Source organism: Pseudopodoces humilis, chromosome 3, assembly GCF_049639895.1.
Source record: "Pseudopodoces humilis isolate 2021_Gansu_Grassland_sample_001 chromosome 3, ASM4963989v1, whole genome shotgun sequence".
Taxonomy (NCBI): domain Eukaryota; kingdom Metazoa; phylum Chordata; class Aves; order Passeriformes; family Paridae; genus Pseudopodoces; species Pseudopodoces humilis.
The window spans coordinates 10,937,163-10,960,850 of record NC_142202.1 but is presented as its reverse complement, the minus strand read 5'-3'; the positions used below and the strand labels follow the sequence as shown (position 1 = coordinate 10,960,850).

The window sequence follows — 23,688 nt, the reverse complement described above, 5'->3', positions numbered from 1 at the left end:
CCCTCAAATAACATTCTGTCATTCTCAGTTTGAGCTTTTGGGTACTACAGTAGTGCAGATACTGAAATTAACACTTTTCTGTGATAATTGTGCACTGAACTATGCTGTTCTTTTCCTTGTCAGTCTGGTTGTTTTCTTTCCTTCACTCGTATGACTTTGAACCCTAACTGATACTAAGTGTCACGTAGCAATGAAGGTTATTTACCATCTACCTAATACAGATAAGCTGTGCTGGCAAGCCAATGGCAACTCATGATGTTTTCTTCTGCCAAGGTGGATGTTCTGTTAAAGTGGAGCTGGGCAGTGGCCTTTGAGAAGGATGGTGTCACTGTTCCCAGACAGAAATGCTTAGGGAAAATGTCTGAAACTTTTATCTCCTGAACTCAGAGTAGGTTATCATTGTTGACTCTGTTTTGGCTGACTGTGGATAATGTTTCAGGTTATGGCCTGATGTGGTATTTTTGTTTGTTTGTTCTTATTCTTATAGGCTCTGTGTTACAGACTAAAGGAGTTGTAATGAGGTTATTAAAGTCTGGTCTGTTTTCTAAGTAAAGGAGAAAATAGAGCTGCTCTTCATCACTCCAGTTCATCATGCTCTGTATTTTTACTGTTGAATTGACTTGGTAATTTAACACTTCTTGAAATACAAGGTGCTGGAGTATAATATAGGGAGACTGCAATACAAATTTGTTCAGTTCTGCTTTAAAAACAACACACATTAAAGGCAGCATCTTACAGACGGCTCAGATCAGCTCTGCTCTTTAAGAGAACGCTTTGGCAAGTCTGTAATTTCTGGTGTTAAGGTGTTCCAAGCTGGTACAGTATTTCAGATGTCAGTGTTTGAATTGTAAATAATGTTTGGGACTGCCTGGCATGCTGTTATTCATGTAGCTCCACAAACACACTCTAGCTGTGCATAGCGAAGTTCTTAGGAAAAGTGAAACTGTTGGCATAATCAAAATAGTTGTGTTAGCTAGTCAAATGGAGAGAAGTTCTTGTGTTCTATTTTTGCCAGACTGCTTTTAAGTTATAAAAGCAGTGACTTCTGGAGGTGTTTTTTAAGACCTGCTGAATAAGGGTTTGCAATCTGCAAGAAGCCAAACGCGTGATCCAGCGTATTTGAATCTCAACAGCAGTTAAGTGAGCACCAGGACTATGCCCAGACATGAAGCTTTCAGACTAATGAGTGCCTTAGCAGGCAGGTGGATTTCTGTTTGAGGCTGTTGTGTGTTTGAACTTCATAACATTTAGTTCTTGCTATGACTGCAAACAGGAGTTAAGACTCAGGTGTGAAATTAAATAATTATGGCAGCATTATTTGAATATAGACATGGGTTTAACATTTGGATGAAGCAGATTATTGGGTTTTGCTTCAGCCTTAGTGTTAGTGGCTGAGAGAACTGAAGGCATTTTGAGCTGTGTGCAGCGAAACAGTAAAATGATGAAATTGGGGCTTGACAGATGCATTGCGAAAGTCAGCAGTCAGCTTGCTGTGGCATAGTGTTTGCCATCAGTGTAGGACTGAGATTAAATTGTCTGTTTAGGCTCTGAAGCACTGAGCTTTGTGTACCTGAAATTTAGATGGTTAAAACTAATGTGCTAATTTGTGAACTACAGAAGTGCAAAGGAAAAGTATACCTCAGGTTAAATGGAAGGAGCAGGAGGGATTGTTCCTTGTTGAATTTGCACCAGTAAGAAATTAGACACACTTAGGACATACAAGTAAACATATTGGGACCAAATTTTCAGAATCTCAGCTGCCAATTAATGCCACGACAACACTTTTTTGAAGTGGGTTTTTTTTTACTGTAGAGGCTGTCATATTCTTAAAAAAACACTATGGGAAGAAACTTCTAAGCTAATCTTCTGAGTGCTAACTGACAATGGATTAAATAATTTGAAATAATAAATGCTGCTGAAATCGTTGTTTCTGTAGTGTGCTCTGTGAAAAATGTTCTGTGTTTTGTTATTGTAGATTGTGTCAAAGGGGGAAAACCCCTACTGCTGAAACCTCCTGTAAAAACAGTGGTTAAAGAGCTAGTGGAGAGAGATAAGTATATGCGAGGGCTTTAAATTTTTCCTAATTGCACTGCTAAGCACAGTTATTAATTAACCATTTTCTTGACATCAAATACAGTTTATAGTGATTTAAGTACATAAAGCATTTGAGGTTTATATTTCTGTCAGGTGTGAATGTTTCACTCAGGTTTGTCTAATGGACCTTAACAGAGCTACATTTTTGTACTTTTCTGGGCTGTTTGGCTTGGGTTTTGTTATATTTTTTTTTTTTTTTCTGCAAGAAAAACATGTGGTTTGAAGAAGAACAAAACTCAAATCTTGAATTCTTTTCTTTCCTGTAGGTTCAGGTGCAAGTCCATCCTAAACTTTCCTCTACTGAAGATGCATTGCAGTATGTGGAGGAGTTAATTCTTCAGTTGTTAAATATGTTGTGTCAAGCTCAACCAAGAAGTTTTCTGGATGTAGAGGTATAGAGGACACTTATTACAATGTTATTAGAAATTATTTGAACTGTTACATGAAAGCTGCTGTATTAATCGTTTCACAATACAAAAAGGAAAGCAGTAATTATGTATCTTTATGTAGCAGAGCCTTCTGCAGAAAGCCTACGGAGTTCCCTAATAGCTCATTTTCCTATCAATTTAATTTGTTGTTCAGTGCACAGCAAAACTATCTGTGAGCTGTATTGCTTTTTAATAGCTGCTGAATGTAAATTTCTTATATAAAGCTGACTTGTTCCTTTCAAAAGACCTTTTTTCCCCTCACTGATACTGTATGCAAATTACAGCTGCTTAGTCTGAGGCTCTGTGCTGCTTTCTCAGCATGGTAATTTGGGCGGATATACCCCCTGCTGTCCCAGAAATTAAAGCAAAAATAGTTCAGTCACTTTTTCAGAAGGAGTTTAGGAACACTTCTTTCCTCTGTACAGAGGCTTCATCTCTTCCCACTGCCTTTTCAAAGACCTACAGCCTCTGCTGCTCAGCAGAGCAGCTTAATGTTTAAGAAGAGAGGTTGAGCTGAAGAGTTTTTCCATCTGAGGAACAAATTAGTGAAGCTGTATCACTTAGACTTCTGTCCATGAGTATCTTGGTAGCACTTGGTGCTTAACCATGGTTTGAAGACTTTGGTGCCAAGCTGCAGACTCTGTGTGCTGTGTGCCAGTTGGTTTCCAGTGCTTGGGGTCAGGGCCTGTGCCAAACAACTTCCTCACCTTCTGAAGAAGGTGGACTAATGGCAAATAAAACCTCACAAACAAACAAACTCTAAAAATGTGGCTGTCTTTAGAGCTCAAGACTGATGAATTTCATACTTCTTCCCTTTTAAACACTGACACCTCCAGTGGTGTTCCAGTATCCCCTTTAATGGGTGACCTGTTTTGCAGCATCATTCTGGTCTGGCAGCTTGAGAGACAAGAGCTTTGGGGAAGGTTGTTTAGTGCTGTTTTAAGCAACACTGACAAAAAACTCAAACAACACTGAGAAAAACTTCACACAAAGTGTTGTATTATGAGTCTGTGAAGACAGGAGAAATGCAAAAAGTAGAGATGATCAAGCAACCACCATTTACCCCCTTGGTGTTTATGCACAATGATGCTATTTTTAATTATATGATCAAACACGTTTGTTTTTCCGCTGGGACACCTTCATTGTTCAGTCAACAGACTAGGAGTGTGAACTGGTATTAGATAGTGAATCAGACCTTTTTTTGGTAGGACCTCTGCTTTCTGTTTGCCGAAGTGTTATGAGGGGAAAACAAAAAAAAGCCTGCACTTTGAGAAGCTGGGTATTACCTTTATAGAATAGTATTCTGTCACTTTGTTGTTGTTAGAAAGTTTTAGTTTGTGTACTTTTTTCTGTACCAGCTCTCTGTAAGCGGTCATTAGCTTCATCTTCCTCATTTCATGGTTACTCAAACAGGAGCTGTATTTACATAAGTGAGCACTTGCAACTGAAACAGTCACTGGGAACTGTGGTCTGAAAAAATAAAATGGGAAGTGATGTGAGAAAATAAATTTCTGGCATCTGTGAATACTAGGGCTGCAAAAACATGGCAAAGCTTTTGAACCTCCAGAGATCCGTGTGTTGTTCAATGCATGGGAGTGTGCAGGTGTCCTCAGGCACTGCTGGAAGGAGTAAATAAACTGGGCCATGTCTGGTCCAGTTTATTGCCTGAAACTGGTTTAGAATATGTGGATGCTGTTGGACTTTTTCTTTTCCTGTTATGTTTTCTGCCATCATCAGAGCAGTTTGCATGTGTACAGACTGGACCATGTGCTGAGCAGTAAAAGTGAAACAGAAAGCCTGTTATCATTTCATTCAGTGACCATCCTGTACAGGGATTAAAGTGCTAGGAGAAAATGTACTCAGGTATTTAAATGCTGAATTACCAGGAGTGTGCACAAGGGGAGCAAACTGTGCCTTCAGTTGCAGCTTAATTCTTAAATTTTGAGCACTAGGTAATTCTAGATAATGATATGTGAAACAGCTGTTTGTATGTAATGAGCAGTGTGTCCCAAAATTATAGCATTTACACATCTAGTATAAGCTTTTATAGCTGAAGTACAAATACTAGCAACCATTTCTTGGTTAAGTAATGGAGAGCAGTTTGATAACACTGTGACATTGCTGAGATCATTCAGATGGTGCATTTACCCCTTGGTCATGTTTTCTTGTCTTAAGGATCGTGTTCAAAAAAGTTTCCCCCATCCTATTGATAAGTGGGCAATAGCTGATGCCCAGTCTGCTATTGAGAAGAGGAAACGAAGGAATCCATTATCTCTTCCGGTAGAAAAAATCCATCCCTTGTTAAAGGTAAGCAGTGATGGAATCTTGCCTTCAGAACACAGTTAGAGGTCAACCCCTTTGTTTCATGTAATGTCTACCTGAACTGTGAACTAAAAGAATTAAGAATATCTGTGGGTTTTGCATAGTTCTAAGTGTTCCAGTTAATGGAATATACTAATTTCTGAGTTAAAAATCGCTCAATTCTCTCTTTGACAAACAAGGCCAAGAACCCATTGTATTCATTTGATTGTGTTTCATTTTCCATGACTAAGAAAACAAGCAAGAAATTTGTGGAAATGGCCCTAAATGTTTAAGTGAGGTTTTTAGGACAGTTAGTTGGCTCTTGACACTTCCACATTTAATAGAGGAGAATCTCCAATTCTTCTCTGTTTCTTCTCTAGGTCTACACACTCCTGTGTTTCTATTCCTAAAATAGGCTGTGGATATGTGGTGAATCTTTATTGAGCAGGGTCTTAAACTTAGTGGTTTGAGTTGTAATCTGCAGTGTCTGTTTCATCAACTGAGTAACAGTGTAATGCTTTTTTGTTTTCTTTTTTCTTCCCTCTTTTCAGGAAGTTCTAGGCTACAAAATTGACCACCAAGTGTCTGTTTACATAGTAGCAGTATTAGAATACATTTCTGCAGACATTTTAAAACTGGTTGGGAATTATGTGCGGAATATAAGACATTATGAGATTACAAAACAAGATATTAAAGTAGCAATGTGTGCTGATAAGGTAAGCCCAACTCTGGTTTGTCAAGTTAACAAACAACTAAAGCTGTAGGTAGTTTTGAGAAGACAGTATCTTTTTCTTAGTGAGTACATGGAATGTTGTACCTTCTAAAAAGAAATTAGTGTCATAAAACTAATGACACTAATGTATAATGGAACAAAACTACCAGAAACCTAATTGAGCTTATAAAGCTCTTACTTGTGCTTATTAATACTTAAATTTATCTTTGTCTTGATTGCACCTGCCTAATGTCAGCAACATGTGAATACTTTAATAATGACTGTGTAGCAGCACTAACTTCAGACTGTATTGCACGTGTGTGTTTCAATGGGTCAAACAAAATACCCATCTCATTAGCATCTCAGCCCAGTCTTCCTCAGTAGTGAGACATGAGCCTGGTGAATACAGCATGGAATCTCCTAGCAGTGTGCTGGAACTGTGTCTGTGAAGGAAAGTTAGAAATGGTGGGGTCTCCTTGAATACTTGGATTACTTCATGTAATTCCTACAGTAGTGATTCTGTAATGTCCCATTTCCCAGAATTAGTTAGGCTTCATGCAAAATGCCCTGCATTTTTCTGCTTTTATACAGTCACTGTAATGAGTCCTGGCCCACATACCACATTTGGAAGAATGTTCAGTGATCCAGTTTTGTTGAGAACTTTAAATTATTGATTGCTTGCATTTGGTAAATCTTGCTGGGTATGAATTGAGACCTCTGGTAGTCAGAGTGTTTAAATTTCCTGTTGTCTGTGTAATTCTGCAACAGGACTGGTTTCTGAAGCTGGTGCCCTTTCTCAGGGGTTCATTTTAACAAGAGAGCTCAGGAATTAAGGACAGAAACTGGGCCATGTACAGTCTGTGGACAGGCCAGTGTTCATTGCAGGGAGATCACAGGGTTCTGAGCATCATCATATCTGACTTCCTGGTAAAGCTAGAGCTGAAAAGCCAAAATACACACACCTTTTAATTTCAGACAGTATCTTCAGAAACTTAGATTGTGTACTGCTGATCCAGAGAAATAGAACACAGCTAAATGCTAATTGTTTTTGTGTACTTCACCTTTTGAAATTGTAATTGATTTTAAGACCATGTTCTTGGAAAGATTCCTGGGTTGGTCTAAATGATTGGGAGTCTTCAGAAATTGCCCTCAAATAATGACTTGCAAATTCATAGCAATGGATATTGGTTTTGTAATGCTCAGCTGATTGCAGGATGATAATATATAAATCTTATGTTCTATGTTCTAAATCTGCTGATTGGTCTGATTTCAAGGCAATAATAGGTTTTCTTTATTGCTAACTCACTGGTCAGTCTTGAAAAGGGCTTCTCACTTTGTGGATTTCCCTCTCTTTGCTGCCTAGGTATTAATGGATATGTTCCATCAAGATGTAGAAGATTTAAGTGCACTAACTTTATCTGATGAAGAACCCTCCACCTCAGGGGAGCAAACCTATTATGACCTAGTGAAGTCATTTATGGCAGAAGTTCGACAATATATAAGGGAACTGAATCTCATTATCAGAGTTTTTAGAGAGCCATATGCCTCCAACTCCAAATTGTTTTCATCTCATGTAAGTATTGTACAAACCACAAGCACAAAAAGCACTGTAATATCTATAAATATAGATGGATACTTCCCAAACTTAACTGTTATTGAGTTTAATGTATCAGTAGTAGAAAAAGCACTTTTCTTGGGTTTTGAAATGGAAATAGTAAAAGAGCATTTGCAGGTTTTGTAGGACTGTGGAAGAAACCTTCTCATTTACTTATGTTCACTTACAGGCCTGTAATTTTAAGATTGGTCACTGTTCTTTGCTATGTTTCAATAATGTACATTTTATATATTTATATAAAATATTTTTAAAATACACTTTATGATCTTACATAAATCACAGAAAAAGTATATTACAAAATTATTGTAAAATCTTGTTCTATTTAAGGAAGTTCTTCACTTTCACATCAGAACAGAGTAGCTTTGCACATTTGACTTTTGTTTTGTTTTGTTGCAGGATGTAGAAAATATATTTAGTCGTATATCAGACATCCATGAACTTAGTGTGAAGTTACTGGGTCATATAGAGGACACTGTTGAAATGACAGATGAAGGTAGTCCTCACCCACTAGTAGGCAGCTGTTTTGAAGATATGGCAGAGGTGAGAGAATGGGGTTGGGGTTTTTTGGGTTTTTTTTAATATATTCATATTTTAATGCTTGCAATTAGATCTCTGTTCTAGCTGGCTTTCTTCAGTGTGAGATCTCTTCTTCCAACCTCACTCTGATGAAGGGACTATCCGTTTTTTAAAGTGCTCTTATCTTTTTAGTCTCTAAATCTCAGCTTTTAGAGTGGCTGTTTAAAGTTCAGAGAGAGGAGGTGAAAAATAACAGCACTGGTGAGGAGGTTGCTGTAAAACTAGAAGCTGGTCAGCCTCTCCTCAGTCCCTGAGAAGATCAGCAGATCTTCCTGGACTTCACATCCAGCCATGTGAAGGACCAGAATGTGGCTGGCAAAAGCAAACACAGATTTCCAAGGGACAAACCGTAGCTGTCCATCTTGACTGTTTCCAGAGTGGTGGCTCTGTCCGTGGATGAAGGGAACAGCAGTTATTGTCTCTTACCTGAACTAAGCAAGGCCTTCAGCACCGTTTGTCATGGCATAGCTGGGATGCAGCCTGTCTGGTTGAATTATAGAACATGGGCAGTTGGCTGAGCTGTCAGGCTTTTGAAGGATTGTTATCAGCAGCACAAAGGTCACCTGGAGGCCAATGGTTGCCAGCGTTCCTCAGGGTTTGATACTGTTTAATGTCTGTATAGGTCGTGTGGAAGGAGGTTGCCTCATCTGGTGGGTAGGTGCTGGCAAATTGTAGGGGGACACACAGGAGGACAGAGCTGCTGCTTGTGGGACCTGACAGGCTGGAGAAATGGACCTCTGGGAGCCTCCCCGAGTGAGTAAAGGCAAACAAGAAATTCTGCACGTGGGAGCAAACAACCCTGTGCAATGTCTCAGGTGCTGCCTGGCTGAGGAGCAGCACTGCTAGCCAGGGCAAGGAGGACCTCAGACATAGGATGTGAAGGCTAACTAGATCCTGGGTTATGGAATGTGTAACTGGCAGTTCTGTGTAGAACTCGAGACCAAATCTGGTGTACTGTGTCTGGTTTTGGGCTTTCTGGTACTGGATAGGCAAGATGTACTTGTAGTGAAGGTTGCCATGATGATTAAGAAGTTGAGGCCCACGATGCACAAAGAGGGTTGGAGACTGCTGGGTTTGTTGATTCTTGAGAAGGCTGAAGTAGGAGATCTTACTGCTGCCTTTAGTTACCTGAAGGGAAGGTGTGAGGAGGCAAATTCTTCTCAGTTGAGAACTGTGAGATGAGTGAGAGAACGTGAAAATGGCAAAAAGATTAATCTTTATTTGATACTGGGAGGAGGGGGGAAATGTGGAATGAACAGTTGAACCTTGGAATAGGTTGCCCAGAGAGGCTTTTTTGCCTCTGTTCTTAGAGTTAGAAGTCAACAGGATGAGACACCCTGAGCATTCTCAGCCAGCTTGATTGATTAATCTGTCTTTGGCCCTGAGGTGGACACTGCTTTGAACAAAGAGTTGGACCAGTTGACTTCCAGAGGTCTTTTTTAGACTGGTTTAATCTATGAATCTGTGCACGTAAAAGTATGGATTCTTCTCTATGGGTGTTTTGGGAAAAGTACGCAGAAAAGTCTCTCCTATGTAGGATATGTATTTTCTAAAAGAAATATGGTAGTTGTTAAATCAGTCTTGTAAACTGATGGAATGTCTGTCCATAGCAGGGTGGTTGAAACTAGAAGATCTCTAAGGTCCCTTCCAACCCAAACCATTCTGGGATTCTGTGATTGTAAAATTATTCTGTATCTCTTTTTAGGAACTAGCATTTGATCCGTACGAATCATATGCACAGGATATTTTGCGACCTGGGTTTCATGATCATTTTCTAAGTCAATTATCAAAGCCCGGAGCAGCATTTTATTTACAGGTAACTTGCCTTTAAGTAAGACAAGTTGTTGATATTACTATTTTAATTACATTGTCTTGTTGCTTCAGTACATGTGTTGTTTTAAGACTGAAACTTATTTTGTTTCTAGTCAATAGGTGAAGGCTTCAAAGAAGCTGTTCAGTATGTTCTACCCCGGCTCCTCCTCGCCCCTGTTTACCACTGTCTTCATTATTTTGAACTGCTAAAAGTAAGAATGTTGCATAAATCTGATGTGTTTGGGTTTTTTTTTTCATAATTCTCAGTGTTAAGTGCGAGTTTTGTGTGCTCAGTTAGGTGTAAAGCCTTTTACTAGAATGTGAATAATAAAACTGCTGTGTTGAGAGAAAAGCAGGCTGTGTGTTCTGCAGGTGGATGCTATAATTAACTGAATATCAGCTGATAAATTATTTCTGTTGAATAATCTATCAATCTAGAAAGCAGTAGAGATCCACAGGCTCCTATTATTGGAATGATTGTTTCAACAGTGCTAGGAGATGATGGCACATGGCTGTATTACAGAAAATGTCCAAGCCTTTCTCAAGTTGTTACTTTGTAAATTGGAAATCACAGCAAGAGTCCACTTCAGACTTCATTCTATTTTAGTAAAAGCTTCAGTGTTCTTGGGGTGCACATCCCATGGGATTGTAAAGGTGATATCTTTCCTTCAAAGGGAAGGTTTGGTTAATATTTATACTTGGCATATTTGTAATTAGACCTTACATTGATAGGGTAACAATAGCATACACATATAATAGCTGCAGAATGTTTTTTTCTGGGTCACTTATCAGTATGGCATAATGATCTTTAAGGAGTGTAAAGCATTTTGAGGAAAACTTTCCAGTAAGATCTTCTTTTGTGCTTAATGGAAATTCATAAGGCAAACAGTATTCCAAACAACAATTTATGGAAATTTGGATCAGAAGTAAAAACAAAACAAAAAACCCAAACAAAAAAACAAAACAATATTTAAGAAATCAGTTGTGTTTCCTTGAATGTTTGGTTGGTTGTCTTTGGATAAGCCAGTAGTTCATCTTTAAGCCTAAATGTCTACAGCTGTAACTCCAGATTTACTGATTTAGATCTACACGTACACATTTGGCATGTAGCACATCTTGTATAACATGCTTTTTGAAAAAATTTGGGATATGTGCTTGATCTGTTTGTCTCATTCATGGGTTTGGTCTGACTATAGACATCTCTAAAATATTAAGCATTTCCTTTCACGGCAGTCCATTGGAAGGGAGGTTTGACACAGCTTGTTTGCATTTTGTATGATAAGGACCTGCACAGACATAAGGTTTCTCTGCTCACGCTGTTATCACACAGTCTCAAAATGCAGTACTGAAGGCTTTGCATACTTCCATGTGAACATGGCACTGTATTACCTAATGGACAAAGCATGAAGGATTAATCTTGTCTGACACCCAGCCATCCTGCTTTGCTTCTTGCCACTGGCAGTTTCAGGGGGGAAAGGAGAGCATGTGTGTCTATGCACAGGGAGCAGCCCGTGTTCTCCTTTTTTAGGGCAGACTGGAGTCTAAGCTGACCTTCCCCCTCCAAAGTTTATCAGTCTTTTTGCAACCCATAACCTGTGCTTTCTTTTCACATTCATGCTCTACACACAGAACTCCTCTACCCTGTGTCAGTGTGATATTGTTGGGCTGGGTTTTATTCTGTATCTGATAATAACCTCCTGGGTTTTCTTCCCACCGTGTTGCTCATGTCACGTTTTAGTGGGACACCTGTCACTGTGGTCTGTCAGCACACACATATTATGTACACACAATAGGCAGTGATGGATAATAGGTGCACATGATAAGAGAAATGTCATCTCTGGTGACAGCATCTTCAGCTGTCTATGAGTACATCAATGTGCATTCAGCATATGAATCCCTGCCTCAAGTAGTCTTTGCTAGCAGTAACATTTTCTTCCTCATATCTGGAATCTTTGAACAGATTCCAGCTTGATTTTTATCTGCCACAGAAGGATATTGGTGCAATTATTTAGCCATATCGTCCTGACAGTTCTACTGATACAAGGTTGTATTGAATTCTCTTTTATGGTTAAGAGGTCTGATTTAGTGATTGCAGGCATGGCTATGAATAATCAAGTTAAAAATGCTATGAAAATGGACCTCTGGTTATGGGGAGACATAATGTTGGCAAAGTAGCATATGGAAAAAACATTTGAATTTCTCTTGAATATTGATATACTTAAGGATAGAGAGGTTAGTGTTTATCTTTGAGCTGTGTTGTACAGTGTTGCATATTTTGAAGTAATCTATTTTAAATGCATTTCAGTTACCTTCCAACTATGCAGACTACAAAAAAGAAGTTAAATTTCTATTCACTAAAGGTTAGCCTATTTAGAAACTAAAGCCCTCCTGAAGTTGGACAGGGCACCAGGAATGCATAAATGCATATTCTATTTTTAGCTGAATCTTCTTGCTGTTACATTGTTGGGTAATTAGCATAGGACTAAGAGCTGTGTTTTCCTTCAACCAACCTGAATGTCATTGAACTTTTATATAGGAATTATATATAAAAGCTTTGTGTGAAACTGCACTTTTCTGCAGATGTGCAGATAATAAATGAGCTTTTCTAAATCATAGAATCATAACTATGAGCTTTAGTAATTGAAGAAAGAGGTTTTCAAGGCCTTTGAATTGATTGGGCACTGTTTCAAATGCTGCACATTTGTATGCATGTATGATACTCTTTCATTGGGTGAATAGATTACTTTAAAATTCTTTTTTTCCCAAGTAGAAATGCTGCAAAGCATATGTAAACTTTGCTTAAATAAAACAGTATGTTCTGGGAAACAGGAGAACTTGATAGGGATTTTGTGTGCTTGGGATTTTTTTAAGCCAAGTGCAGACTTGAGTCCTATGATTTATGAATAGTAACCTATTGTCTCTTTACTAATATATTTTAATTGGGATTTTATCTATAATGCACTAAAAATCTCAGGATGCTCTCATTTCACAGCAGCATCTATTATATTCTATTAATTTTTTTTCAAACTTTGTTCTTAGATGATAAGTAACTTTTTAGGTTTTACTGACTGGCAATTCTCAGTTGAACCTTTTTGTCTTCCTCTTTCACCATGCTAATGATAAAAATAATAATTCTGGTTTGGCAAGGTCTTTCAAGATGATAACCTCTCCTTTTCCCAAACTGTTGGTATTGAATTTGTTACATGTTGCTGAAGAAGAAGGCACAAGGTAGTAAAATGTTAGTTTAGGTCTAGAGTATCTTGATCTTGATCCCTTAAGTTTCTTGCTGTTTGTTTTGTTGGCAGCGCATCCCAAAATATTTTGGGCTTTGACTTCACTTTGATTCTCAGCCTTGCTTCACCCAGTGTCTTGTTCCAGAGTGTAACAAATTGAGTGAATTTGGTTTGCAATCCCATCTGTAAGTGGTGTAACCCAGCCCAGGGTGGAGAATCAAAGTGTTAATTAGTTGAACTTTGTCAGTCTGCAAAGGTTTTACAATATCTGCAATTATGGATCATCGTCTCACAGCACTGTCTGGACTGCTTGTCCTCAGTACCAGCACTGTGATTAACAGGTTCTGTTGCTTTAGTCAATTTGCAAAATACCCTTTAATTACTGTTGAAACCAGTGAATCATGGATTTGAACTAGCTGTGAATTTTTTTAAGAAAGTATTCACTTAATATCACTTTTTCTTCAGTTCTTCTTTCCAAAGACAGTAACTTGTATGCACAATGCTGTTTGAAATAAAATAAAAAGCAGAAGTATTACTGTTTTACATATCTTTGTGTATGCAACTGCAGATGTGGATTACTTATTATATCTACTGGAGATCATGTGCAGTTCTAGGTCTCTGTGACAGATGAATGTCTGTGTGTTAAAGAAAGTGTAGTTTGACCAAACTTGCCAGTGTGTGATAAAGACTACAGAGTGTAATGGGTGTTTCTTAGGACAAAAAGCTGGGGTGATGTAAAATTTGGTCTGAAGTCTAAGAAGAGGTTTCCTAGAATATGACTGTAGCTAAAAAATTTAAGAGAATTCATATTGTTAAGCTAAGAGGACTTGTGTTACAACTGGAATGTTGTAAAGGTACAGAAGTTGTGTCATGTGGTAGAATCTGGAGTTGATACAGCCAGATGAAATGAGGAAATGTGATTCTGTACTTACTTCTTGCTTGTGGGGTTTCATTGACAATATTTCTTTTCTCCTTTAAGTGCTATGCCTTAAGTCAGTTGTGTGTTCCTCAGTCAAAAGGGAGAAGTTGATAGGGGAAAATAAAACTTTGTCACACATTTGTGTGTGTGTGTGTGTGGGCACTTTTCCCAGAAACTTGGTTATTGTTCATCAAACTAATTGGTCCTTAATTTTCATTCTAGCTGTGGCACTTGTTGATGTATTTCCTGTGTTCATATCAGGTGAATCAATGCATGTAGGTGTCACTTCATTTGTCAGTGATTTATGTCATCTGTTGTGGAGTTGTAATGGGGCTGCATGTTTTGCTTTATAGAGTTTTTTCCTTATACACAGGATGTATCTGGGATTTCGAGAAGAAGATATCTCTTTCCTGGAAATTTTCTAATAATTTCTAATAATCTCCTTTCCTTTCTAAATAGGTACCCCTGAGAATATTTTTTTCTATTATCCCTCTAAAATTGATTTCTGCAAAAACTGGATAAAATCTAACAAACTGAGCATAAAATATTCCCTGTGACCATTTGCCTTACAGTCCTCAGTGGTGCTTGAGCTGTGGCAATCAATCCTGCTGGACCTGTAACCTGAAATGCTGTACTTTGATCCCTTGAGGCAGGAGTAGGATGTCACAGGGCCAGACTTCTTTGGGAAGTCAATGAAGCACGTCCTGAACTCCAGCCTTACAGCTTCACTTACGTGTTGAACTGTAAGGTTCCAAAGTTCTGTTTTCCAATCAATTTTCTAGAAACACTTGCATGGCAAATGCTCTGTAGTCCTGTGGGAGTTAAAGAGCTGTATTAACTGATCTGTTCCCACTTTTCAGTGGCTGCTGTTAGTGATGGTGAAGAGCTCTTCAACTTCCATGGCAGCAGCTTGTGCTGAACACCCAAGGCCAAGCTCCCATGAAAATGGATGGGTGTTACAGGAACTTGCACAAATTTTCATGCTTTTTTCCCCCCCTCTAAATAAAAGTTTTGACAAAATCCATCAAGGATTGAATGTTAAGAAGCTTATTTTAGCTGTGATTTTCAAATCCTAGTTTTTCTGACTGTGGCAGTCATGGTATAGTCTCTGATACACTTGTATTGCTGCATAATCTTTTAAAAAGAGTAGTGTATTTCCCTGTCCTCTTCTCCTGCCACCTTCTGTACAAAAGGCAGATCCTTGGAGAGAGGTAGTGCAATGGTTGAGACTTCATATGCTTGGATCTCTTAGCTGGAAATACTTCTGGATGTGAAGCTGTGGATTTATTCCCACTGCCAGCTTTCTTTGTTTCTCTTACAACAGTGGAGGTTTATGTTTTCTGTAAATGCTTGGAGATATTCAGTGGAAACTGATGGGAACATGAAGGAAATAACAAACACATGTGGAACAACAAACATGGTTTCTTCTTGTCACTTGCTGTTTCATTTCATTTCATTTCACCTGCTGTTTTTTTTACTTAACCTCCAGTGTTCCTCTTAAAATCAGCAGGGTTCTACCCTTGCTTTCCAGAAAAATCTCTGAAGTTGTGAATTCACCTTATGTAGCGTTCAAACATTCATACATTTCTGCCCAAAAATAGAGGTGTCATCCAGTTTTGCTGACAGCCTTACAAAATTTTGTGGCAAAGATCAGACTTGAATTGTGTCGAAGCAGAAAACCACTTTTTTTAATCCACTTCGGAATTGCAAAAGAGGAGGGGAAGATGTTTTCAAATTGCATTGTCTTTACTTTGTTGGAAAATTCGGGGGAAGAAAATGGAAGACCTCAATTACAAGTGTGGAAGCACATAGGTAAATATTCTGTGATATTTCAAATACTGATCTAACTAAATGTTATGAACTAAATTATGAGTTCTAAATTTCTAATGTATTCTGCAGGTCTGCTAATAGTGATGAGACAAACCAAAGTGACAGTAAGAAAGAAGAGAGTTTCAGAGCATGAAGGCTCTGGAAGGATCTGTGTGAACTTGTACATTTGTTGCAGAAAGGTAATGATGCTGCTGTGGAGGAGACATCAGCATATGCAAAAAAACCAAATCCCATATTTCTGAAAAATGCAGAGCAAATGAGTTTTCTGTACTTGGAGAAGTCAAGGCCTCCTATAGGCAAAGTAGCCATTCCCAGTAATGGAATATAAAATGCATAAATGGCTGCTAGTTGCCTACAAAAAGTCTGAATGTTTAGGAAATACTTTTGTAAGAACCTCAGAGAAGGCATTTGGAAAAAAGGCTTTGCTTTTATATCCCTTCCTTCGTGAAGGAGATGCTGAGTGTGTAACCTAACATTGATTGCATACATGAATCCCTTCCCAGCTGCAAAAACTGAAAGCAAAATTGCACCTCCTCCTGCTGAGCAGACAGCAGGTGGAACACTTCCCAGGGTGCCATAGCTCTGGAGCTAATCTGGAATGTGGTCTCTGACAGGCTGAATGGATGCTAATGGCAAATTGGCCACATAAGAAACCTGTTGTAGAAAACTTTGAACTGTTGAATTGGTGAAACATCAGCTGACAGATTTGTACAGTTCATGTTTCTGAGTGGGTCTTCCTGACTTTTCCTTAGTGTCCATCCTGATTTTCAACATGGCACTTCTGAGTAGCGTTAATGAATTCTGAAACATAATTATTTTAATTTCACACATACACACCCACCCACACCTTCCCAAATAAGAACATTCACACTGAGTAATCAAAGTAGCAATTCCTTAAAATCACAGGTTTCTTTAGCCCAAATGTTTTTACGTTTTTGGGTTCGAATAACATTTGATGTACTTGAATTTTCAACATATATTTAGGATCTGTTTTAAGTCACATGGTAAAGAGGTGAAGGAACAAGGAATCTTGTACTAAAAGTTGAAATGCTTTTTGTTTTCCTCTATTTTGATGCTTTACTTGCCCAGTATGCTTCCTGATGGGTTGGTCATATTTTAAATTGTGAGTTAAACTTAACATGAAATAAAAGATGAGGGCCTTTTAGCTTCTGTGTCTTTTAAAATGTACTTCCAAGAGAATGCTGAAGGCTTTTTGTAACAAATTATCTGATATCTGGGGTTTGATATTTGACATGTGCTATTTTATGTAACTATTTAAAATTAAACTGAGAAGCCATAATTAAACTTTTGAGTGGAGAAAAGGTTTTTATCATTGCATTAGTAAGATAAGTTCTGTTCCACTGTCAATGCAACTAACATTCCTGCTGGTAATGTAGATCTAAATAAACAGATAATTGTATGAATATTTTTACTGCACTGTGCTCAAGATAGTCTGAGTTTATATGAAAACAAAATGACTTTTCAAATTTCAGTGCATTGAAACTGTGTATGTATGCTCAGGAATATGGCATGTGGCGTTTCCTTCAAGGTTGAACTGTGAGGTGCTTTTTAGTCTGCTAGAATTTTCCAGAAGTGCATAGGTGTTCCTTGAAGTTGTCCCCATTTACTGTCCCAGATGATTTCCTGATGCTTTATAAAAATTAAAGTTTCTAGATATGAGAACACTTTCTTTTGCCCCCAGTACACTGCTGCTTTGGGCTGAGTTTTTTGGTTTTTGTAGGAATTCCAAAAAGTCAGAGAGTGCTCTCAGGTATCCTATGCTATTGAGCCATGTTCCAGGATTAGTTTGTGGCAAAGTGCCAGCAGACCTGCCTGCCTTGGTCAGAGAGGAAACCCTGTCAGTTTTTATTCATGATTACAAAATAGCTCTGTCTTCTATGTATTGAAGATGTGGTCTTGTTTCCCAGAGACACTGGGGAACTTGCAGTTCACAAATTTCAGTGGTTAGACTTAATCTTCTGGGAAGACAGAAGTCGAGGTTGTGGCGCAAACCCTAAAGTACAAGACTACTATCTGTTGTGACACCTGCTGTTGTGGTTGTTTCTGCATGTTCTCATAAAGATTTCCTATCTTTATGAGATTATGTATTTCCAGAGAGATGCTTCTCTGACAGTCTAAGAGGTCAGCTACCACAGTCTAATTGTGCACTGCATGAGGAGGATTTCTTTTCTATCTCTTTGGAATTTATAAATGTGTAATCCTTATGGTATGCAACAGGTAGAACAAAATACATGGTCTTCCACTTCTTGGTGGCTCTTCAGAACTTATGGCCTAGAATGCAGAGTACTTTCTTTTTATTAGAGACTTTTCTAGCAGTCTATTTTCCAAGTTTGTTTTCCTTGAATTAACAGGGTCTTGTGCATTGTGAATCACATGAATGGTAAGCCAATATTTTCTCCTAAGATTGTTAAAACCCACAATCTCTATAATACTACTGATAATCAGAATTCTGTACTTCCTTCATATAAAATTATGATATTTTTTGTATTGTGTGTAAAAGCCCAAAAGCAAAGAAACAACCCCAAAACAAAGAACCCCCACCACCACCACTTACTCAGCATCTCCCTGGTTTGTTCATTAGGGGGCACTGCACAGCTATGGAAGAATGAGTGGGATTTGCAGAGAAACATTCTGGGTGCTTTCCACTGATGCCATTTTAATTTCCACCTTTTCCAAATTGTTCAGGGGCAGTGTAGGATTAAATTGTTGCTGTCATTTACACTGAGTTCTGACTAAGTCTGGTTTTGGTAATTGTACAGTACCATGCTGTAATATAAATATAATTCCAAATTCCTGTGTCCAGAGAAGTGTCTTCTTAGTAGTTCAGAGTACTGCCTGATTTGCCATTTGTGTTTGTGTTACGCAGAAGAAGACACATTTCTGCACAGCACTTTCTAAATGTTAAATCTGGAGCATAATTACACTGACTGGATTTTGATTTAGTTTCTGTTTACCATTGGAAATAGGGTTACTCCCAATGGATCCTGTTGGAAAAATATTAACTGCTTTCTCTATATGCAGATATGTATTTTGCTTTGGGACATGGATTAATACCAAGATTTTTGCAACTGGAGAGAGGTTGTTGTAAAAAGCAACATAAGAGCAGAATGCTTTGCATTAATGAATGTTAATCTCTACTAGTTTGTTTCTGAAGAGAATGTACAGAATATTGTAGGACCTAGTAAGGCTTATTTTCAAGGAGTCCAGGCTGAAACAATCTCTTCCACTGCTGAAGAGTAACAACCCAGAAACTGTAGGAAACCCAGCCAGACTGTTTTGATGGAAGTTTTTAAAATTAAAAACACAAAGGCAAAAAGCCTTCTCTGAATGCTTGTGCAGGAAAGATGCAAAATATTAGAGGTAGTTACAGCTTTTTCAAAGCTTTCTCTCAAGACTTCTTCCATTGGTGCTGTACCTGCCTCACTGGTCTGAAATCCTCTCTGAACCCAGATCTGCAAAACTGAAGCAAAGCGGGGATGATACCTCCACTAAATCTGGAGAGCAGAGGAATATGAAGTGGGGAGTCTGTTCCTTCTTGGATGATGTCATCTCCCCAAGATCTTTTGGGGAGTAATGATTGTTGTGGTGCATTCTCGGACCTATTTCCATGGTTGTTTCACAAGTAGGCTCTCACACCTAATGATGCTTAGGTTGAGAGTATGACAGATGGCATTACATGAACCAAAGCTGCCTGGAATAAACTTTGTGGTCATCCTTATGGCTGAAAACACAAATAAAATAGTCTTTGGCATTGACAGCTGTTGCACTGAATTATTAACTGTAGTTAGGGAAAAAAAAATAATGCTGTTCTCTGACATATTAAAATATCAGACATGACTGTGTTGTACTCTGTTGTATTTTGGAGGACAATATTATATTTTACACTGGAATCAAACAACACAATTATACTTTTTCCAAGAGTGTTTCCATTCTGGTTTGTGCTGGCTTTCGTTTCACTTCTACTACCAAAATAAATTCTTCAGTTGTGTGGAGCTAATTCTTGGTGTATGATAGTCTTAAATGCTTATCTGTTGATAATTCTGCATATATGGTTTCAGTTTGACATCTAAGCCACAGCTGTAGTCATCTATTTTTCACTGATGTGAAACATTTAAATGCTTAAAGGAAGAATTGAGATGAAAATCTTCAATTTAAGTAATCTTAAACATGGCAGATCTTGTTTTAAAAAATTTTTCTGTCATAACAGTAATTAGACACAAAATATTAGTGTTAGTTCAGTTTTTAGATTCAAAACTCATCGTGGCTCTAGGCAACTTGATCTGGGTTGGCTCTGCTGTTGTGCTGAAGGTTGGCTGAGAGAATCTCCAAGATCCCTTTCAACCTGATTCATTAATTAGACTGTTATTTGTGAGATGAGAACCCTTGTAATCTTCTGTTTTTAAATGTGATGAAGGAATTCTGCTTAGCTTTGGGTGCAGCTTGCCTGTTCCAGGATGTTTATATGTGTTACAGATTGATTTGATCTTGTCCTATAGTATGGTGTGCATGGGGATCTCCTTCCTTGCTTGTTCTTGTTAAGATTTAACACCTAAAATGGGTTCCATTAAGGAGCTGTAAGGTAAATCAAACCAGTTTGAGATAAATACTGTGTGTCTGAGTGTGTTTGTACCTGGGAGGATCTTAGTGGCTGTGCTGTATTTTAGTGAGATTAATCTCTTAGCAGAGAGTTGTCTCTCACCTGTGTCAGTAACACACCTGGTTATCACCACTAACTTTTATAAAAAGCAGGAGAATGGAAAATCAGCAGATGGTTAGATTTCTTCTTCCTGGGTCAAACTGGATTTGAATGTACCAAAAGGCTTGTAACACTTCCTGTCTTTGACTTTCAATGTTCACAGCAATTGGAAGAAAAAAGTGAGGATGAAGAGGATAAGGAGTGCTTGAAGCAAGCAATAACTGCCCTGCTAAATCTTCAAAGCAGTATGGAACGGATATGCTCCAAAAGCCTTGCAAAACGAAGGCTTAGGTAAACGTTTCCGGTTTTTCTGCTCTCTGCTCTTAATGCTTTGCTATAAATCCAGGGCTCCCGGTTTCCTCTTTTAGTAAACAATGAACAAAATAGTTTGTGACAAGCCTACTTTTTCAGAGGAAGTGACATCAAAGCCAAGATAATTTGTTATTGTTTTAAAACAGTTCTAATTTCTATGTGTCCTTGCAAACTGGTAGTTGAGACATTCTGAGAATTCACGGGTAAGTAGAAAGTTTCAGCATTGTTGGGTTAATTGTGCTCAGATAATAAATGTCCACCAAAAAATATTCTGAAAGTAGCTCTCTGTGTGGTTAAACGGGAATGTTCTTGAATTTGAAACTAGTCTTAAAATTGTTTCAATATTTTCTTTGCCAGACAAGTTCTGTGCTGCCAGGGGTGATCTTTAGGCTTGAACATGAATGCATTTAACAGCTTATTTTTTTTCTGAATGTACTTGTTTCAAATTAATACCATCTAAAATTGTTCTGTTGGTTATGGAAGTGAGTGGCTTGTTGGGCTAAGAAGCACTCACAGTTTGCCTGCCTCTGGTTGCTTGTATTTAGGTAAAACATCTATTGCTGAAGATAAGTAGAAAATTTATCAGATGAGATATTTTAGTCAAACCTTTGCAATGGTGCTGATATTGAATGGTGGAATTGCATTCTCAGTGGAGTCCTACTCGCTTCTCAGAAGGACAGTCTGGTGTTTCTGTGTTGGTGGTGGTTGTGTTTTTTAAATGCCTCTGTACTAATAGGCTGCCTTTCTCCCATCCTCCACTGAAGTGAATCCGCATGCCGGTTCTATACTCAGCAGATGAAGGGGAAGCAGCTAGCAATTAAGAAAATGAATGAAATCCAGAAAAACATTGATGGTTGGGAGGGTAAAGACATTGGACAGTGCTGTAACGAGTTCATCATGGAAGGAACACTCACACGTGTAGGAGCAAAGCACGAGAGACACATATTCCTGTTTGATGGCTTGATGATTTGCTGTAAGTCAAATCATGGCCAGCCAAGACTTCCTGGTGCTAGCAATGCAGAATATCGACTCAAGGAGAAGTTCTTCATGCGAAAGGTACAAATCAATGATAAAGATGACACTAATGAGTATAGACATGCTTTTGAAATCATCTTAAAAGATGAGAACAGTGTTATTTTTGCTGCTAAATCAGCTGAAGAGAAAAACAACTGGATGGCAGCATTGATATCTTTGCAATATAGAAGCACGCTGGAAAGGATGTTGGATGTAACAATGTTGCAGGAAGAAAAAGAGGAGCAGATGAGATTTCCAAATCCTGAGCTTTACAGATTTGCAGAACCCGACTCTGAAGAGAATATTGTGTTTGAAGAAAACATGCAGCCCAAATCTGGAATCCCCATCATCAAGGCAGGAACTGTTGTGAAGCTTATCGAGAGGCTGACTTACCACATGTATGCAGGTGAGGCACTTGGTTTGTGCAGCCAAAACTCAAGGTAGTAACTCGCTCATGCTTCTCTTCCTGTGTTAAATATGTGTGCAGCAACATGCATAAAGTGAGTGAAAAATGAATATGCTTGGCAGTTCAGATGGGATATTACATGTGCATAAGATTGTTCTCATGCAAGGGATGGGGGTGGGAGCCTGCAGCAATTGAGCTCTAGACAATACTTTTTCCTTTATGCCCCAAGCTACAAGAACTGCCTTCCCTCCAGACTTCTAAAGCTGGAAGGGCCAGCATTGTGGGAGAGAATTATGGACCCAGTGTTTTAATTGTTGCAGATTGTTCTTCTGCAGCTCAGTCCTAGATACCCTGCATAGATCAGGAATGTTTGCTTGAACGAAGTGAGGAGTAAGCAGAATATAATTCCTGTAGTTTAGTACTCTGTTTCCTTTTTTAAATACTTATATCTCTTTGCTCCATTACTGTTTTTGCTCTTCTTTTAATTTCCTTGAATTTTCCTAACATTTACTAGAAACCCAAATGCAATATTGTGCTGGCAGTTTTTATTTGAGCAGTTTTGTACCTGTCTTCATTTTCTTGTAACTTTATAAAATTCTATCCCTTGGCTTTGAATGTTATAGGCATGATTTATGACATTATTTTGTAGCTTTGAAAGTTAAAATCAAGCAACTCAGCTTTAGAGAAAGGAAGATACTTTTCTATTATTATTTTTAAATCTAGCATTGTCTTTGCCAAAGAATTAGCAAAAACTATTGTATGAGAAAACAGAACATGGCTATGGAGAGATGGCCTGAAAGACTTTGACCAAAAGGATATGAATAATTGTCTTATAATGTATTTAGCCTGTCTTTGTAGCCTTAAACATCTTAGTGGACATCTTAGTGATGCTGCATTGCTACATTGTGCATAATTTTTCAGCACTCTTATCTTCTATACCTTCTGTTTTATAGTTGGTTATCTGTAAGGAAAAACATCATTGTTCTCACTAGTCTGTGCAGTCTTTTCCAGCAAAGAAATAAGAGATAAAGTGACTCAACCAAAAATCCTCTGTTCTACAGGAAACATGGTCCCTTTGTGATGTAAATCATTCAGGGTTTGGTTGCATCTTGTGAGATGCAGTGAGTAGGGCAGCAACTCTCCAGAGCACCAGGTTAGCTCTTTCACACATGTGTCAGCTGAGTTCAAGGCTTCTTCTCTGCTTGGTGACCTGGGAAGATGAGTGCTGTGGTGATATGTAACCAAACAGCTACAGACTGTAGAAATGCTTTTCTTTCCTCACACAGGATTGTGTGTGTGATGGTAAACTTAAAAGTCTTTATTGGCTTTATATTCAGATGCCAGAACAGCAAGCTTTTTTTTACCTTTCTGAGGCAATTTTTCTGAAATTCAGTGTGACTGGTTATGGCAGGCCTTGATGTGACAGTCTAAAGACAGTATTTACTATAGCTGTGACTTTTCTCTGGGTTTTTATCTTTGTAGGTCAAGTAGTGTAAGAAATAATTACAGATGCACTTACAAAGATCATATGAATTTGTTGCAGTTTAGTTAGTTACTGTAGTCAAATCAGGTCTCGATTTTTTGTCATATATGAAGATCCACACAGTCCACCTCTTTTGTAGATACAAGTGTTGGACCTTTTATTTGTCATCCCTCACCCCCTTGACAAATGACAAACCATTTTATCGGACAAAATGTCCTTGTTGTGAAACAGGGACA

The 23,688-nt window shown here is 38.3% G+C and overlaps 1 protein-coding gene across 2 annotated transcripts in view; it reads left to right on the top strand.

The window, feature by feature from the left end:
• Window positions 1-23,688, top strand: part of SOS1 (SOS Ras/Rac guanine nucleotide exchange factor 1) — a 43,204-nt gene that overhangs the window by 6,462 nt on the left and 13,054 nt on the right. For both annotated transcript variants that reach the window (XM_005525354.2, XM_088052633.1), the window contains exons 2-10: window positions 2,361-2,486; window positions 4,698-4,829; window positions 5,375-5,539; window positions 6,899-7,108; window positions 7,547-7,690; window positions 9,432-9,542; window positions 9,652-9,750; window positions 20,401-20,528; window positions 21,314-21,969. In XM_005525354.2, the coding sequence (XP_005525411.1) occupies window positions 2,361-2,486; window positions 4,698-4,829; window positions 5,375-5,539; window positions 6,899-7,108; window positions 7,547-7,690; window positions 9,432-9,542; window positions 9,652-9,750; window positions 20,401-20,528; window positions 21,314-21,969 (1,771 nt within the window). The remainder of the gene's footprint in view (window positions 1-2,360; window positions 2,487-4,697; window positions 4,830-5,374; window positions 5,540-6,898; window positions 7,109-7,546; window positions 7,691-9,431; window positions 9,543-9,651; window positions 9,751-20,400; window positions 20,529-21,313; window positions 21,970-23,688) is intronic.